Raw genomic sequence first — 20,421 nt, 5'->3', positions numbered from 1 at the left:
TCGATTGTGGAGAGAAAGAGGATTTTTGACGTCGCATGGTACGAAGATTCAGCACGGACAGCTTGTGAATGACCTTTTGGACGCACTTACATTGCCTAAAGAGGTGGCAATAATCAAATGTAGTGCGCATCGGAAGGTGACGGATGATGTTGGTCGCGGTAATGCGTTTGCGGATGAGATTGCGAAGGAGACGGCTAGAGATCTGACAAATCGAATGTACGTTGCGAGTTCAGTAAGATGGCCAGCGGAGACTAGTATGTGTGAGGACACAGTTGAGAGTGTGAAGAAGATACAGGATGAAGCTACTGAGATGGAAAAGATTCAGTGGAAAGAAAGTACGGGAAAGTTAGACGAGAATGGATGTTGGGTTGATTTGTCGGAAAAGCAGAGATGGATGTTACCAGATGCATACGTGCTTGCTGTTGTTACTATGGCTCATGGTACATCACACATTAATACGAAAGGCATATGTAAGTTGCTGTCGCCCGTATGGAAGAATGATGGAATTACTAAATGTGCGGAGAGAGTGGTTAAAAATTGCATGGTAGAGGAGGAGCTTGGCGGGCATCCGAGATGGCCGCGTGAGCACAGCGCTCCCCGGACCCCCGCCACTCCCTGCATGATATCCTGAACATATCCTGACTTTTTACGAGGATTTGTGTAGAGGATGCTGAGCTGATTGCCCTGGAACTTTTTGAAATTTGATTTGGACCCGGGGTGCCGGAGTTACGGTGATTCGAACTTTCGGGCTCCGCCCTCGAGGTACGCCCGGGACTGGGTGAGGCTCTGTGGCCGTCTTGGAGTTGAACAACAGCGGCAGGGGGATTCGACTTGTGGGTCCCCCTCTTAAGTTTCGGTTTCGTTTCTGCCTCAGACTGAGACATCTGGCAGGGGAGCCTGGCCTGGGCTGGATCCGGGGCGCGAGACGGCTGTCGGGCCTTTGGCTGGTTTATTCTCCTATCTGCTGGCCCTATCCTAGTGGTACCCTAGCAGCGGCTCTTTGGTCCCGAAGCCCTACTTTCCTGTGGCCATTCCATCGAGCCTGGTCAATCTCCTGGTGACGCAGTTCGAGCATGGCAGGCAGAGGGGACCGAGAGACTCGGAAGACCAAGACGCCCCTGCGTGGGGGCCCGGTCCAGTCTAATGTTATGGACCGCTACACCCATTCAAAAGGGTCCCCCGGAGCCGCCCTGCCCGGATCAAGTACTGCGGACCACATTGTGGATGCGTCAACGGAGCCGTCCTTGCAAGACATCATGGGCGCCATTTCTGGCATGAAGGAGGCGATAGGCCAACAATATGAAGCTTTGGCCCACAAAATCGACACTGTGGCCATTGATGTGAACTTGATTCGAGCCGACCTGTCGAAAACCAATGAGAAGGTGAAGTCATTGGATATCAAGTCGTCCAGCCTCACGGAAGACGTCTCGGAGATACAGACGGAGATCGGCAACCTCCGTAGGGTGAACGACTTCATGACCCGGCGCTTGGAGCACTTTGAGAACAGGGCACGTCGCTGTAATGTGCGAGTGGTCGGAGTTCCGGAGAATCCAGAACCTCACTCTGTTGATCTCCTTGTTGAGGACTTGATCCATAACTACCTCTCTCCGTCTGGTCTGAGTAAATTTTTTGCAGTGGAGCGTGCCCATCGTGTTCCGGGGGGCCAGGGTAAGCCAGGTGCCCTGCCGAGGCCTATTGTTGCGAAACTCTTCCATTATAGGGATCGGGACGCTATCCTGCAAGCATCACGTGTGAAGGGCCCGGTGGCCTTCGAGAACGCCACGGTGAACTTTTATCCGGACTTTTCTCAACAGGTCCAGAAACAGCGTATGGGCTTCCGTGGTGTCAAGAAACGTCTCAGAGACATGGGGTTACGCTACGCTATGCTTTTTCCGACCAGGCTGCGCGTTGAGTACAATGACCGAACCTTCTTCTTTGATCGGCCTGATTCTGTGAATGACTGGCTGGACTCTCTGCCTGACCGACCTCCTGCGACTGAGTCCGCCGCCCACCCGGGTGGTGCTGAGGGTGGTGTGGAGAGCTGAACGATTCGTCTGCACCTGGGCCCTCGTATAGAGTAAACTCTTCAGGGATTCTATGCCTCAGTGCCTCTACTGTTTGTGTGTTCTCCTCATTATCTGTCTTGCTCGGGGTGGCGGGTGGGCCAGAGCCTTTCCTCCTCCGGGGTTCTTTTTGTAGAATGGGGGTTCTTGGGCGACAGGCACACTGCATGTTGGGGTGGCTTTTTAGCATTTTGCAGGGGTGCAGGGTGGGGGGTGTTTTCTTGATTGTTGGGGGGTGGGTGGTTGGGATGTTCGATGTTTATGTGTTGTGTTCTCAAGGCGACTCAATCTTGTTTCTGATGTTTTTTATGTCATGCTCATTGCAGAGGGGTTTCGGCGTTGCTGTGTGGGATGGGGGGTAGCGGGTTGAGGTTTGTTTCGTGGAATGTTAATGGTCTGGGAGATCGCATTAAGCGGAGTGTGGTGTTGAAATGTCTACGCCGTTTATCTCCAGATATTGTTTTTCTACAGGAAACTCATTTGGTGGGTAATACTTGTCGTGCGATGAATAGGTGGGGATATCGCCTTGCCGCACATTCAGGGTTTACCACGGGTTCCAGGGGTGTGGGTATCCTTGTTCGGGCTTCCCTCCCCCTAGCTATTGATGATGTGATCCTTGATGATCGGGGCGTTATGCTGTCCTCGTGGGTCGTTATGAGGGTCGTACCCTCTCCTTGTTTACTGTTTATGTGCCCCCCGGCCTACAGACTTCTACCTTTTCCGATTTGGGCCGTGTGTTGTTGGACCTCCCTGAAAGTACTCTCTTTATTGCAGGCGACTTTAATTCTGTGATCTCCGGTCTACACGATCGTTACCCCCCGAGGGATACTCCTTCAGCCCAACAGTGGCTGGGTGGGTTTTTGGATACGTTTGGCTTGGTGGATTGCTGGAGGCTTCTGCATCCTACCCAGCTTCAATACACTTTCCATTCGGGGGCCCATGGGAGTCTGTCTAGACTGGATTATTTCCTGATGCCCGCGGCGCAGACGCCGGCGGTGCGTGAGATCCGACACCTCCCCCGGGTCATCTCCGATCATTCTCCGCTCTGCTTTGTTTTGAGTTTGGGGTGGAGGCGGCGGGCCGAGTGGCGCCTATTAACCCCTGGTACCTTGCCTCCCCTGAGACCCGCAACCTTTTGACTAAGTCTTTGGATGCCTATTTTTTAGACAACGAGGGGTCCGTTTCCTCGGCGGTGTCCCTGTGGGAGGCCTTTAAGACAGTGATTCGTGGGCAGGCCCTTTCCCTTATTGTTGAATCCAAGAAGGCCAGGAATCGGGAGGTGGTGGACCTTGAGAGAGAGATTGCGGAGAGGGAGGCAGATTTAGAGTCAGATGTCACCTCTGATAAACTCCACGCCCTGGGTTTGAAACAGTTTTCCTATAAGTCCTTGGTCACGGATGCGGCTAAATTGATGTTCCGGGAACAGCAGGGTCGTCTGTATGATGTGGGGGACAAAGCGGGTAAATTGTTGGCATGGTTGGATAAGAAAAAGAGGGCGAATCGTGTGGTGCCTGTGATTCAGTCGTCGAATGGTGTCGAAGTGACAGACCCGGTTGGAATAGTTGAATGTTTTGCGGAGTATTTTCGTGTGGTTTATACCCCTGTGTCTGGACGGGATGTGGCTGACTCTCGCCTTTTGTTGCGCGATATAGCTTTGCCCAGTGTTTCCGATCTAGATCGTGTCTCGTTGGAGTCCCCCTTTACTACGGATGAGATAGCGACTGCCATTCGTTCGCTCCGTTCGGGCAAGGCCTTGGGCCCGAATGGGTTACCAATTGAGCTGTACAAACTACGCCCTGACAGGGTAGCGCCCTATCTTCGTACCATGTTTTTGGAGTCCCGGGAACGGGGTATTCTCCCGTATGACCAGCGTCTGGCTACGATAGTAGTAATTCCCAAGGACGGGAAACCGCGGGATCTTTGTTCGTCTTATAGGCCCATTTCCCTGTTAAATGTTGAGCCTAAGGTCCTAGCTAAGCTCCTGGCGACCCGCCTACTGACGGTCATTAGTGACTTGGTTCATCCGGATCAATCCGGATTTATCCCACATCGCAACACGGCTCTTAACCTACGTCGTCTCCACGGTGCTGTAGCGAGGGCGGGGCTTCTGACGGAGCCGGCCATTTTGGCCTCATTAGACGCCTCGATGGCCTTTGACACTGTCGAGTGGCCCTATCTTTGGGCAGCTCTCGAAAAATTTGGTTTTGGACCTGAGTTTATTGGTTGGGTGAAGTTGTTGTACGTTGAACCCTTAGCGCAAGTAGTGGTGAACGGTAGAGTTTCTGTCCCCTTCTGCCTTGGTAGGGGGACCTGTCAGGGTTGCCCCTTGTCTCCATTGCTTTTCGCGCTTGCCTTGGAACCGTTAGCTGCGTGGCTTCGATGGGAGCCTTCACTCAAAGGGATCCGTTGGTCACCGGACTTTGAGGACTGTGTCTCTCTTTACGCGGACGACATTCTTCTATATCTTACCTCCCCGCGTAAATCTTTAAATGTCCTATTTGATGTTCTTACTTCGTTTGGTGCTAACTCGGGCCTTGTTATTAACTGGGCTAAGTCTTGTGTGTATGTTCTTTCGGGTGTTTTGCCCCCTTTACCGGACAGATTTCCTATCCAGGTAGTCCAGTCTGGCTTTAAGTATTTGGGGATTTTTATTACCCTGGACCCCTCACTCCGGTTTGAGCGTAATCTCCTCCCCCCGCTTCTTAGACTGCGACTGGATGTGGCCCGTTGGCGTAAGCTACCCCTATCTCCTCTGGGTAGGGCAGCTCTTTTTAAAATGATGTCCTTGCCGCGGTTCCTCTACGCACTTCAAAATTCTTATGACGACATTCCCGCTACCTATTTCAGAGAAATCGAGAGTCTGCAAAGACAACTGATTTGGGACGGGCGTCCGCGTATAGCCCTGGCGAAACTTACCATCCCTTGGTACGACGGGGGCATGGCGCTCCCCGACATCAAGAGATATTACTGGGCTGCCCAGCTGTCTGCTATTAACCACGCGATGTATTCGCCGGGTCGCGATCCGGCCTTTGAGATGGATAGGTTCCAGCTGCCGGGAGGGGACTTTAATAGAGCGCTTTATTCTAGATCGGCCGGGCGCCATCTTACGGGCCCGTCCAGGACCGCAGTCAACGTGTGGCGCGCCGCGAATGTGAGTTTGGGATGGGAGAACCGACTGACGCTGGCAACCCCGCTTTATGCTTCTGAACGTTTGGGGTGTCTCTGGTCTACTAAGGGCTTTGACCGCTGGGATATGATTGGGATTTGTAAGGTGGGTGATGTTTGTGTGAATGGTAGTGTAAAGTCATTCCAGGCCCTTAAGGCAGAATACGGCTTGAGTGATAGAGAGTTTTTCCGGTATCTGCAGGTCCGGCATGCCCTGGCCTCGGTTCTGACTCCTGATGTGGCCCTGCCCGAGTCATCCCCCCTTGAAGATCGTATACTAGATGGACACCTGCCCGACAGCACTATCTCCCTTATTTACAAAAAATTGATTCATAATCGCGCTGATTTGTTGGTCCGACTTAGGGAGATGTGGGTCGGTGACGGATTGGAATTAGATGACGAGGATTGGCAGTCGGCACTCTCCTCTCCGAAAGAGGTCGCCATTCCTGCCCATCTTCGTTTGGTGCAACTTAAGATCCTCCACCGGGTGTATGTGACTGGTCCGCGTCTGGTTGTAATGGGATTTTCCCCGGATGGCTTATGTAAGCGTGGCTGTGGGATGAGCGCTACCTTTATGCATATACTCTGAGAGTGCCCTGTGGTGGCAGCCTACTGGGTGGATGTGCTTGCGGTAATGACTGTTGTGACTGGTGTAGCCCTGCGGCCTGAGGCCCGACGATGCCTGCTGAACGTGTGGGAACCCTCCGATTACTCTGTGGCCCAGACTAGATGGGCGACCTTGGGTTACATGGTCGCGAAGCGTGACATTGCGCAACTTTGGGGCGCATCCCGACCTCCAGACGTTTCGGTGTGGGAGGATAACATGGACTGGTCCATGTTCCGAGAGAAGACCGTCTATGTGGCTAGGGGCAGACCCAGGGCGTGGACGAAAATTTGGGGCCAATGGAATACATATCGTGGAGAAATTTGTGCCCCTCCCTTGATTGCCACCTCCGATGTTACCCTGTCTCCCTAGGCTGACGTTCCCGAAATTTTTCATTCTGTTCTAGGATTTTCCTGTCCTCCCTGCTTCCCCCCCCCCCCGGCCTTGTCGAGTCTCATTGATTTACCTTTGTTTTCCTGATTGGTGGCCTTCCCCTCTGACATCCGGGCTGACTTGATTGCTGCATTCGCCTTGTTTGGTGTTCATTATTTTAATGTTTAATATATAAAATTGTTGTGTCCTGTCCTATGTCTGGAGCAATTTTACTCTATGATTTCGGCCTGGCCACGGAAATGCTTGTTTACTTCATGTGTCGTGCTTCGCGACTTAGCGGCCAGCCCGTGTGGTTGTAGGCCCATCTCTGTACTTTTTAACTGATTGCTCAATAAAAGTTTTTAACCAAAAATAAAAAAATAAAAAAATAAAAAAATTGCATGGTATGTTTGATGTATAATCCTGGCAAGGGCACCCCCACTCCACGTGGTCATTTTGCTCCTCCCACATGTCCCTTTGAAATTATTCAGTTAGACTTTATCCACATGGAGAGATGCAATAATTTGAAGTTCGTCTTGGTTGTAGTTTGTGCGTTCTCCAGGTGGATTGAGGCTTACCCCCTAAAGGATAATACTGCCCTGTCCACAGCAAAGGTTCTACTCAAAGAATATTTCCCCAGGTATGGAATGCCGCGGATTGTATGGTCAGATAACGGAAGTGAGTTTGTGGGAAGTGTAATGAAGAGTGTATGTCGTGGTCTTGGCATAAATCAGAAGTTTCATAGTGCTAATCATCCTCAGTCTGCGGGTTTAGTGGAAAGATATAATGGCACTCTGAAACTGAAACTTGCCAAAATCCAGGCAACGACTGGTCTATCATGGCCCGACGCTTTGCCTTTAGCTCTCTTATCGACCAGAGCGACTGTGCACTCTCGAGTAGGGCTCAGCCGATATGAGATTGTGTTCGGCCGTCCTGCGAACATTTGGGGAGTTCCGAGGCCTAAAGAATTTGACAGACTTGAATATCCAATGTTAATTGACTATCTCCATGATCTGACTGCTAAATTGAGTTTGATTCATCAACAGGTCTTTGAGGCTCTACCGACACAAACAGAGGGTCATGGTCATCGGCTCCAACCAGGTGATTGGGTTCTTACCCGCAACTTTGGACGAAAACGAAATCTTGAGCCAAGGTTCATGGGACCTTACCAGGTGTTGCTGGCAACGAGGACTGCGGTTCGGCTGGAAGGGAGAAAACATTGGGTGCATGCCACCCACACCAAGAAAATTCCGCTCCCATTGCCAGCAGATAGTTGGATCAGAAAAGGATTCGGCTCGTCTGAAACTTACGTCCCTCTAAATTACGTGCCGTTTAGTGACGCGCAGCTTGTAGGAGATAACACAGTAAGACCCGACACCCCTGTTGAACCATCCGGAGTTAACCCTCTTTCAGCAACATTGGAGAATTCAAGTTCTGAACAATTGCGTGGACAATCGAACACTCCTTTGCCGTCTGATCCACTGTTTGAAGAGCAGACTCGCCCCGGAAGAAGTCGATACTTTCTTCGACCGCGCTAACAGACTAATAAATTCTGTTTTTTTTATTTTTTTGAATCTACATCACCTCTATTGTTGCCATAAAAATTGTGGCCATTACATATATATATATATATATATATATATATATATATATTGTGTACCTTCTTCCTTACAGCTAGGAGGCGTATATTGAATTCAATGAACTCTTGATTAAAAACCTTTTCATCTGGGTTAACGTAAGGCCGTGCGGGTACTTCCTCCTGTTTAGCAGGTATCTGACACTAGGTCGATTACTTTTATCGATTTCTGGGAACTCCTGGGGATTGATAATCGCTACTCAGAACGAAGTGCGTCAAGAACGTCACGGACGGTTTTTAGAAGATGGAGTCTTCTAAGCTGTTGGAAATTGAGAAAATGGTGGCGCAAAGATCCAAACTGCACAAGACATTTCGAAAAAAATGTTTTTTGTTACAGGTTTGTATGTTGTTCCTAACTGTTTCTATGCTGCTGGTGGGTGGAGTATATTTTGGTTTTCAATCATTGCTGCCTTCTACTTTACCTACTCCTCCTTCTCTTGATTTAAATTCTGTTTCCACTATGTCCCCACATTCCTTTCATCTTCTGCCCCAACATGAACAGGCCAGACGTGCGGAATTTATGAACAATTCTTTTGTTCAACTTCTACATCAGCATCAGTTGGTGATGAACACTACCAATTGTTGGGTATGTGGGTTAATGCAACATACCATGGATAAGGGTATCCCATATTTTGTTCTTCCTTATAGCCCCCAGGGGTCAGCTCGAGCATTCCAGACCATGTTCTGTAGTGCACTAGATTCCTACCCCCATCGAGAGCCTCGCTCTGCAGACCTTGGACCTGGCCCGTACCACAAGTCTTTGGCGATAGCAATTGCAGATTTAAATAGAGATATTTTTGACGCAACACTTATCCCAGAGAAAGAGGTGCGAGCTTATAAGGATCTGAGTGAGGTCGAGTATAGTACATCAGTGAATGATAGGCAGTTTAAAAGCTCATCTCCAATCTGGATCGTACCTCATCTCGGTCATTTCTGTCTGCAAGGTCTTGGTCGCAATCCGAGAGCTCAGCTTGGGAAGAGTGCTTGTGTTGATACTTACGTTTTACCAACGCTCTCTTCCCCTGTCTTTCTGACTGCCAAGGGTACCTATTTTGTATGTTATGATCGCGCATATACGTGGTTACCTCATGACTTCTCGGGTACCTGCTATATCGCGAATCTTTTGCCTCCGACTTTCACTGTTGCCTCAGATTATCACAAAACTAGAGTTGTGACAGGTGCCATTAGTAAAGAAGATACTGCCGGTCAAGAAGCAGGAGATTTCTTTAAGGGTTTCCTACCGTTTTGGGGCCCTATGGTCAATAGCAGGAATCTGAGACAGTTAACTCGTGTAGTGGAAGCAACTGCTGACATAACTGCAAGCGCCCTTGGTAATCTGACAGCAGAGCTTCAAGCGGATAGGCTTATGACGCTACAGAACCGTATGGTTCTAGACGTAGTAGTAGCAGACAGAGGTGGTGTGTGCAAGGTCATCCATTCGAGCTGCTGCATTTTCATACCTGATAACGCTCCAACGGTTTACCAAGCCATCTCGAAGTTGCATAAAATCTCAGAGTCCATACACGTGGACGAGGGAGATTGGACGCTTCTAGGATGGTTTTGGGGTCTGATGTCAACTTGGGGTTGGAAAATTCTGATGATTATAGGGGTTGTTGTGACGTTTCTGTTCACGTGTTGTCTTTGTGTGCAGTGTGGTCCTGCCTTATGTGGCCTTTGTGCTACAACGTGTATAAGAAGGCCATCTGTTACCGGCGAGACATTGATGAATAAGATGATGTTCCAGCAACACTTGAATGATCTGATGAATATCGAAATTGATTATGATTCCGACTAGTGCTTGCCTACATGAGGGCAAAAGGAGCGTCTGAGGAGCAATGAGAACCGTTACGATGCTAGCGAGGGTGGTATCTATGAACCGTAAATGACGAGATTAATAGGTGTACGCATTTTCGCTACGCTACTTAGAAGGGTTCGTCTTATTTACAGGTTTCTTCATTTTTACCCTCGGGTTCCATTTTAGATACGGCATCCATTTTGTTTCTTGCCCTCACGTAGTCAGCGAACAGGCAAATGTCTGCCTCATGACCCTGTGATTCCCAAGACTGGGGGATGACACGACAGAGACAGATGGCTCCGCAGCTGGGTAATCTTCCCACGTTGGCCTATTGTTTCAGCCTTGCATGCGCTCGGCTCGAATCCTTTGATCCTGGGATTACGCTTCCGATACTACCTCCACACTCCTTCTTCTTCTGTTGTCTGACTTCCTTGCACCTGTTCCTGTCTCTTACTCTCGTCCTTTTACAATTAGAGTGGAATGTGCATAGCAGCAGGATAATGTGCTTTTACAGTTGGGAACCGACAAATGTTACTGTGATTATGTTCCGGGTTTCCGACACCATGAATGAAGCCCTTTTAAGTTTATTGTGGGAACTGAGTTGTAACCTTTTGTTCGTTACGTTATTGAATGCTGAAAATGTGTATAAAAGGAGCGATCCACATTTGCAATTTGAAGCAGGCTCTTGGAACCTACACTCTGTTGTACTTCCCATGACTTTTGCATCCCTGCAGTAATAAACGCTGATCTTTGACGCCGAAGGAAGTGTCCCGTGTCTCTGTCACTTGTGCGCCGAACAGGTATCCTACGAAGGTTTCAGGTGTTGTTCCCTGGCACCGCTGGTACTTAAAAGTCCAGTCCTTCAGTCCTGAGGATCCTTATCTCACTGACTCCGACACCACCGATGCGGAGTCTGACACGATTGAGTCCAGTTGTCCTATAGATCACCCGCAGTCCACCTAGTCACTCACACTCTTTTGTTCCATTCTCTTTTTCAATTAAGAAGTTGCACCATGATGAGTATTATATAGTATCCCTATCACAGTGTCCGCTATTTCATGATTGCAATATGTGCCGCAGTTCCTGACAGATGTTGTTTGTAACATGCCAAATGTTCAATAAAGGTTTTTGAAAAAAAAGTCTATTTGTATGTCTAGTTTGTCGGATTGCAATACCATTGCTCTTGTTGAGGTTTGTAGAGTGTGTAATAACGAGATGAAGAGACCGGGCTGACTGCTCGAGACTCGTGATAAGTTTTCTTCTAGTTCAATTTGTTTCTTTTTTCTAGTACTGACATTTTGTTGTAGGTTTTTTTTCTCATCCGGGTGTTCAAGTTCAAACCCATTGTCAGTCGATATTTGGGCAGGTGCACTAGAGATGGTTTCATTATCGAGTGGTGGTATGTCGACCTTCGTTGATGCTGTATCCTCAGTTAAGTTTGTGATCATACTAGCATTTATTTTGTTTTCCTGGTCCTTTGTTTGTGTGTTCCTGATTGATAATTTTTTCGTCCAGTGCCTCAAGGAGTTTCCCGTTACCTGAAAGGGAGAAAGATCTTGGTCATGAGTGTTCTCTGTCGTCTGCTTGTATTCTGGCGTTTGTATGTAGTGTCTGACGGTTTGCCGGCATTGTGGTTATTCTTGGCGTGGAATGTGTGTTTTTGTCCTGTTTGGCTGTGCTGTAATTATTGTTTTTTTGTCACATTCTATGTTTTCCAATCCCCACTTTTGATTTATTTTGCTGATGAGTCTGTTGTTTTTTGTTCCTCTTCTAAATTGTTTTGTTCGTCTAGGCCCCACGTGTGTTAGTGCCTTAGTCATTATTAGGTTGTTGAATATTGTGCTGAGAGCCTCAGTGTCCCCCTTTTCTGTCAGTGGGATGGCTGAATCCTCTGTCTGCTGGGTCCCTTGGCTAATTCCCTTGCACAAAGTATATTTTGATGTGGTAGACATCAAGTCTAAATGGGGTTTCTTTTCTGCCCACACTACACTTTATTTGTGTGCCTGTATATTGGTCTGGCTTTGTTCCCTTGCTCTTGCTCTCTCTTTTAGTTATGCCAGCAATGCACTGTCCCTTAATTCCTCTGTCTATAAGACTGTCAAAAAAGTATGTTATACCATATACTTCTTTTATCATAGGTGTTTACAACCTTATCTCTCATTGAAATGCTGATCGTGTCACTCAACATCTTACCATTGATGTTAACTTCAATTGTGGAAGCCAAGGTGTCTCTGGATCGGATTGAGCGGTTCCTCCAAGTCCCGGATCAAGATGTGGATTCCTATTACGTCACAGGTACGAGGCCCGCGATGGGTCAGAAACAGAAAAGAAGGAAACAGAATTGGGAAGGCAGGGGGGCTCAAAAGGAACCTGATCCAGAAGAATGTGCCTAAGTAATCTTAGGTCTGGCAGAAGCTCTGGCATAAAATGCATTTGCTATGTTATAATTGAATGGAAAATATAAATCCACATACAGGAATGCAGAGGTGTGTTCAACATTGACCATTGAAGGCTGATACACTGGATCTCTGAGTTAAACACCTGTCTCTGACATCTGCTGTGATCTGCAGGTCATGAGTTAAAATCCCAGTTAAGCCATCTCAGCTTTGTGTCTTTCCAAGGTTGGTAAATTATTTACAACTAAGTTGGGTAATAGCAATAAATGGTATTTACATTGCCTAAAAATGGCAGAAGAGCAGTGAGAAGCTCTATATTAAGACACAATTAGGATTATATGAGTGGTAGACGCTATATCATATGTCTGATATCAAATGAGTTATATCTCATTCACTACATCAGCGTAACTACTAATTTGCAAGGGAAGAATACTAGGGGAATGCAATATTTAACATGCTAACGCAGATGATGTGGAGCTAATAATAGGGGTAATATACTTACCATGACTATGTAATAGTAGGTGATGTACTGGATGTTACTGGTGATTAGCAGTGCTCTATAAGGATTCTGATAAATTGAGGTGATATAGTTGTAGCTCGATATTATTGACCTTGATGTAGTATCATAAAACAATTCGGATGTTCAGGTGTCATGTATTCCTATAGGTTCTGAATCGATCCCCCTATTCCTGACCCTATTCTGGTTAAACTAACTATCAAGTTAACTAACAGTCAGCCCATGAGGCAAGAACAGCCCCCATGATGCAGATACCGTTATCTGACGCAGTCACACTAGGGCACAGGAACGTGTTATCTGATTAGGTCATAACGCTTGAGATCTAATTAGACAAGCGACATTCCTCCAGCCCCTGATAAGGCATACGACGTTCTCATAACAAATCAAACCTATGACAACCTGGAAAATCCGTGCGGCCATTGTTTTGATTTCACAGAGAACTTTAGTAAAGAATGTGCTAACGAGCAAGTCGTATGACATCTTTATTGACGTATCTATGTCCATCCTTACGTCAATCTCGGCACCTTTAAGGTATAAATATTGCCGATCTTGCCCTATGCAAACACACGCGTGGTGACGAGACGGAGCAGCCACACTTGCCGAAGCCGAGAGCAGGAGCAGACCCCGCTGGCAGCAGCCCCGCCTTCCTGACGCGCTGAGAGACGCGCTGCTATCTCAAGCCGAGAGACCCAGCACCGGCGCTTTCGGGCAGCCCTCGCAGGCAGCCTGGAATATCGAGAGCAGAGAAAGAGATACCATTCCTCATTCATCCTAACTTCCAGGTACAGAACTGAATAACCCCTCACAGAGAATTCTTTAGTTATTCACTTGGCAAAAACAAACTTAACTTAAACTGTAACTTTCTATTCCCGCCCACGCATTAGACTTAGGTCAGGTACACGGGGTAGGCGTATTTAGAAACACCAGTTGAGTACGTTTAGTCAAATGTATATGTGTATGTAAATATATTTTAATCATTTTAAACATCATATGGCTCAGAAACCATATCAATGTTTTTACAGTATTATTTTATACTATTGCTTTTAATGTATGCACTTTACTTAACTATAAGTATTGCAATAATATCGATCCATTTCTCTTGTACGAGAAAAGAGACTGATCAATAAATAACACCTTTTTATTGAACACGCCCGTCTCTTCCTTTTCTCTACAATCTGATGAGACTAAGAATGCACGTACTGACTGAGTAAAATAATTGCCTTGTGCTCACACGACTCTCGAGATTGACTCTTGATTAGGGGAGAGCAAAGTTGTCATGTTCTATGGTTGTCAGAAACTAAATCCCTTCTTGTCTAATCAGGGAAGTTAATTCCTCCTTGAACATTCGAGAAAGTTTCTAGCGAACTCTGAGCTACGCTGGCAAACCCAAAACTTAAGTCTAGTATCGACAGTAGTAGACCTAGTTAATGTCTGGCCTAGGCCTTTACTGCTGTAGGTATTATTCCAATGCGCAGAGCCTATTGGGAAGATAGGAGCTACACTACATGGCGCCCAACGTGTTTGGAAAGGGCGATAAAACTAACGTAAGACATTTAGAGTAACTCAGTCGTGCTTTCTCACTCAGACCCCTTTTCCCAAATACTCCAAAGACGTCTGGAGTGGGTGAAAGGTTATATCCTCCAAAACCTCGCAGGAGGGAACTCCTATGTATGGTTCTTGGTATAGTCAACGTTGAAGGATAAACAGTTCCAAAATATTGTGCATCTAATCTCTGTTTCCATAAGAAACCTGATCTGCAAACAAAAAGAATAACCTTTCTAACAGTAAAATGTCAGGAAGTGATGACGAAAGAGAGGCAGTTAGATTAGCAACTGAACTCGCAGATGCTGATGCTACCATGCAAGCAGCAGACGCGGATATAATACTCATTCCGGTCATCAAAAGAAGATCTATAACTCTAAAACTTATAGAAAATGGACTGACACCTAGAGGTGGCACAATCATATTCGTAATTGAGGCACACGAATATCGGCAGACAGAGGTATACTATTCATGGATACATTTTCCAGCAGCAAATGATGTGACAAAGTACTTACACTATTACAAAATAGAGGAACCTCCTAATGAGTACACTCTTTTCGAGGAGGTGGAAGTACCACTCAAATTCCAAGAGCATTTGCTCTTATTTGATGGCGCCCTAAAACATAACAATCACATTACAAGGCTCGGTCCTTTAGGTAGACCAGGAGCAACGTGGCCGGTACTAGCCGGATACACACCACACCCAGACATCGAAGGGATGTCCACAGGAGAGCTGTTAACACAGCTAAAACAATTACTAAAAATTCATAGACAATTAGTTCAGTATGTAATGCGGACTTCAACAATTCAGCCAGCGATTAAACTTCCACAGCTGACCCCTCACCAGGGGAACACAAATAAAATCACACCACAGAACATCCAATCCTGCCTAGGTAAAGTTCCGGCTAAACGGGAACAGATACCATTCTGGTTGGCACAGAAAATCACCCAAATAGAGGCGGTGTTTCCTGACACCACCCCGCTAGAAAAACACAGGATTCTGACTATATGTCTCCCAATGGGAATCGCACCACACATAGAGGACTGTGACACTTGGGGTACAGTCTTTGCTTCCATCTACACAAAAACGCACGGTGTTCCATCCATTTCGGTGATACCAGATGTGCTAAAACAAATTCAAGATGAATACGGTCCAGAACCAGCTTTAACTCTTGGTATGAAATTACTGAAAGACTTCAAGCAGGTCTCGACTATATTATTAGCCAACATAAAAGGTGAAGCAGCAAACGTGGCGATCCGCCAGAGGTTAAAAGAGACAGATATAGCAGACCAATCAGCTGGAATTGCCAGAATCATAGAAAAATCCTATGAGGAACTAGGTAGAGATAGTTTAGGTGGAATACCAGTAAAACCGCAACTGACTGAAAGTCCAGAAAAAATATTTTTTAATAATAATTCACCAAAAAAGAACTGGGATGGAAACAAACAATCCAATCCAAAAGAAAAGAAATTCCAGTCCAGAGGAAGGTCTCCTAGGCGAAGAGAAAAATCTCCAAACCGAAGACAGAGGTCACCGCAGAGTGACCACTCTGGGAATAGATATAACCTTAGAAATAGGGATAATATTAAAAAACCTGATAGATATCAAGACATTGATACACGTCCCTCTCAATCTTTTCAGAATTCCTCGCAGAAATCGGAAAGAAGAGGACGATCAGAACAAAGAGAAGAGCACGCCAAGTCCAAAGACAAGGAACCTGCTCAGCTAAAAAAGAAATTACAATTCCAAAAAAAGAAGGTAGCCAGTATCAAGGTAGTTAACAATGCCGAGAATACTGAGGACACAACTGAAAAACGGAGAGTGGGCTCAGACAATGCTAGACAGCGCAGCAGAGGTGAGCATAGCTCGCAAAGTCCTTATGAATCATCTGGAGACAGTGGACACGAATGAATATCTTCAAGTGGAAACTGCAGACACCAGAGTTAGCAAACCCCACAAGATATACGCGATAACATTACGTATAGAGGGAGATAAGACTAGGAAAATAAGGGGACTATTTTGGGATAATCTCTCCAAGGGCTATGATATCCTTCTAGCTGAAAAAGACTGGCCACCAGAGTTTGTCAGGGAGTGCCCTCATGGCGAAGAAATAATTATGCCTGCCTTCTCGAATCAAATCCCGATTCATAAAAAATATACACTTGCTAGAAAGTGGGCAGTGGCCTTAGCACCTGCTTTATATAAAAATCATGTAGGATGGGATGAGGATTCTCCTCCTCACAAAATCCAGTTAAAATCACAACCTACTGCACAAAGGCAGTACCCAATTAAGCAAGAAGCTAAAAAACAAGTAAATGAAATACTAGATCAGCTAGAATACCAGGGGGTGATTGAAACTTGCACCTCACAAATGAACAATCCTTTGTTTCCGGTCTCCAAACCAGACAATTCATATCGTCTAGTTTTGGATTACCGACACCTTAACACATGTTGCAAAACCTTTGCAGTGCAAAACTCACACAGTGCTGCACTAATGAATAACATAGTGCGCAAAAAATACAAAACAACCTTGGACATCTCCAATGGATTCTTTTGTCAAAACATAGCACCAGAGAGCAGATATTTAACTGCATTCTCAGTAAATGGCACTCAAAAGCAATTTTGTCGGTTAGCCCAGGGGTACAAGAACAGCCCGGGGGTATTCTCAGCGAGAGTAACAGAATTACTACAATTATATGATAATGAAGCGTTATCTTATGTCGATGACATTTACTTAACAGATGATGACTTGGATACTCACTTGAAAAGAGTGAACACCATAATACTTGGGTTCGCAGCAGAGGGTTACAAATTCAACTTTAAAAAGTCCAGAATTGCCCATCTGACAGTCCTGTTCTTAGGATATGAGTTATCAAGTGAAGGCAAAAGCCTGGCTGACAATTTCCTAGAGAAATGTGCCGTAATCCAAGCTCCTAAAACACTAAAAAACCTACAGTCAATTCTAGGCTTCCTAAATTTCGGAAGAACATACATTGCAAATTACGCAGAAAGGGTCAAACCCCTTTATGATCTAATTAAACCAGACTTTAAAAGATCCAATTGGACTCAAACACACACAGAAATTTTGAGATCCTTACAAACAGACATGCTAATTAAAACAAAATTAGAAACACGTGATAACACACGCAATCTTGTGATTCGAGTCATCCCAGGGAGATGCGGATTCACATACCTAACCTCTAATGAGGGAGAAAAGGTACCAATTGCATTCAAATCACACTTGTACACAGAAGCTGAACAGAAATTCAGTAATACAGAAAAAATCATTCGTGCAGTTCAAACCGCAATAGCTAGAGAAAAAGACATAGCTGACGGTAGACATATCACAGTCAGAACAGCAGAATCAGCCTTTGAGGCACTAACAACACCGTGTAATTTACCAACAACAACATTGAATCCGGAATGGATACAATGGGTGAATTCAATCACAACGGACAAAGTATACTACTACTTTGATCCAGAACTAGAAGACTTAAAAAATCTAAAGTATGAAAAGACGTATCCTCTGCCAATCGACATTCTGCCTCTACGACATTACGCCTGTGTAATCTATACAGACGGACATGCTCAACCCTCCGTTTGGGGAGAACAAGCATACAACCCCACATGTGAGATTACAAAAGAAGTGTGGCGCGGAGGTACATTAAAACCTCTATTAACAAAATCACACTCAGTAGAAACTAATTCAGAACAACAAACTGAAATAATAGCATTGAAAATGGCGCTAGATAATGCGGATCGCGAATTCCCGACACTTATAGTGTCAGATTCATATTACTGCGTCAAATCATATAACAGCAATTTGCAGACATGGATTCAAAACGGTTACAAAGATGACACAGATGCACCAATAAAGCAGAAACTGCTCTGGGAACAAATAGCTCTTTTACAAAAAGAACTACCAAAGACTCACGTGACTCACTCACTGAGTCATCAACGTGATGGCGTTCACGTTGTAGGGAATTCATTGGCTGAAACAGCCGCAGCGGCAGCCACTAAATCGGCTCCCGTAGTTCGAAAAAAGCGTACATTAAAATACATTGACGGTGAAACATTGCTGGCGGTGAAAACGTCATCAAAAGGCGACTGCTCAGCGTTACCGATCAACTACCCACTCAATTATACATACATAATCGATGCAAACTCCGTCCCTTTTGCTCGAATCCCTGGAGTGGGGGATAGAGTGATTCCAAACATGGACAGGAGACACTTGTTAATCGCAGACGCACATATGGGTGAGGGTCTTGGACACCTCAAACTGAAAGATTCTCTGGAAGAATTACAATCACGGTACTGGTGGCCAGGCATGAGCCTACATCATACCATGTTTGTAAAAAACTGCCCAAACTGCAACAGAAATCGCAGTGGGGAGAGAAAAAATACAATACGGTGGAATCTGACTGCAGATAACATTACCAGTAAAAAGAATGGCTTGCGATTAACATATACAGGCTAGTTCCACTTATAATGTAGATCACCAGCACTCGGCTGACGTCCGGACTGTTATACAAAGATTTGCGAGTCTAAATGGCATATACGCTAAGAGCATGCTACGTTCGACCATTGTTTTCACTCAGGCACACCAGCCTGGGGGGAAACATGGCCAAATGAGCACAGCCCAGCGGGAATCTTCTCACTTCCTTCCTGAGGGTACGGGATGGTGTAAAGAAAAAACCAAGGCAGAAAGCAATCTATAATAGAAAGGATATTAGGTTCGGGAGCTGGGTGGGTCAAACATCTAATAAGTGTCCAACGTAGTCTAAATAACTTGCCAAGAAATTCTCTGAAGGGATTCAGTCCGTACGAATTATTATTTGGAACTAGAATGATTATCTCTGACCTCGACAGTCAGACTTCAGTGGTTAAAGAAAAAAGCTTTGATGTCAAAGACCGTTTGGCTATTTTGCAGGACTTAAACAAAACAAGAAAAGACCTGAGCAACATACAGTTGAAAGAACAGCCAACAACCACTGAAGAATCACCACCTGTCCCAGCAAGACCTGTCTGGATTCCAAAAGTCGGGGATCTAGTCAGGGAGAAGATCGCGGTAAAGAAGGAATTTGGGCCTTCTTACAGAAAAGCAGTTCCTGTCTTGTCTGTCAACGGGACAAGATCAGTTGTACTACCGCCACTTGCTGGTAAAAAGGAGAACCGAGTTGTATCCATCGACCTGGTAAAACCACAACATGTGGCCGATAACAAACAGTAGGCCAAGTGGACTCCCAATAAGTAGCAGAACACCAAGGTTTGCTACCAGTACAGAGGTCCTAACAAAGAGGCTCATCACATTCGAAACGCCTACAGAAGAACAACAAGGACTATGCAACAATGCAATAGAACTCAGACCTCTGACAACCCAAATAAAAACATTTAGCAGAGACACACCAATCTACAATGAAGTACCAAGTGACAATGCAAGAAACAAAAATCCTGAAGCAATTGGAACAATTGACAGAACTGCATCCGGGTACTTCATCAACTTCGATGATTCCTCTGAAGACTTCAGTGAATCAAAGACACAGCCATCATCAAAATCCTTTAAAGACAAAGCTAAGGAACTTTTGAACCAACTGAAAGAAACATATCTGATTTCTCCTTGGATTGAATTTTGGGTGGGTTTTGGTGCATTTATCCTCATACTTTGGCTCATCATGGTGTTTACTTTGGGACGCTTCATTGAGGGAAAATATGCTAAAATGGACACAGCAAGTCAGAACATCAACTTGGTCCTCAAACCACACACATCTTCACACGTCGAGAAAAGAGAACTTTCTTCAGCCAACTTCACAGCCAATCGGATACCTGGTGGGGTAGCCTGGGACAACACTGACTATGAAATTTATGGTCCGGTCGAGATCCTGAAATATCCACACCAAATCAAGATCTCCTTGAGTGACTTTGCAAAACCAAACTCATTTGCTGATGATTGGGACTTCGAAAGCATTAATAACATGATGTCTGATCTAGTAATGTCTGCTAAATTTACAAAACATGATTAGTTGCAAGGTTCTACAAATTATGATAGTATGTATTGCTATAACCACTATGGTAACCACTTTTTACATAAATCTGCACAACCTAGAAATGTTTTAAATTATAATCAATGGGAACATTGTGCTACACCTCCAAAAGGGAGCTCAAGAACCGTTTATGACAAATATTCATATTTTTCAGGTTTTAACACAAGTAATGCTGAAACATTTTATTTTAAAATGTCAAACAAGACAGGGATGAAAACCATGATAACCAACACAAAATTGATATATTCAGATTCATTCTTCGAAAAAATGAATACTTTTGGATTTGATT

At 45.4% G+C, this 20,421-nt stretch overlaps 1 protein-coding gene across 1 annotated transcript in view; it reads left to right on the top strand.

The window, feature by feature from the left end:
• LOC144762276 (ATP-binding cassette sub-family C member 10-like) overlaps positions 1–20,421 on the top strand; it is a 1,522,948-nt gene that overhangs the window by 449,431 nt on the left and 1,053,096 nt on the right. Inside the window, exon 6 of the mRNA XM_078647417.1 lies at positions 11,774–11,930. Coding sequence (XP_078503543.1) covers positions 11,774–11,930 — 157 coding nt within the window. The remainder of the gene's footprint in view (positions 1–11,773; positions 11,931–20,421) is intronic.

This window comes from Lissotriton helveticus, chromosome 6, assembly GCF_964261635.1.
Source record: "Lissotriton helveticus chromosome 6, aLisHel1.1, whole genome shotgun sequence".
Classification (NCBI taxonomy): Eukaryota; Metazoa; Chordata; class Amphibia; order Caudata; family Salamandridae; genus Lissotriton; species Lissotriton helveticus.
The sequence above is the reverse complement of the archived record's forward strand: the minus strand, read 5'-3'. Positions and strand labels throughout refer to the sequence as shown.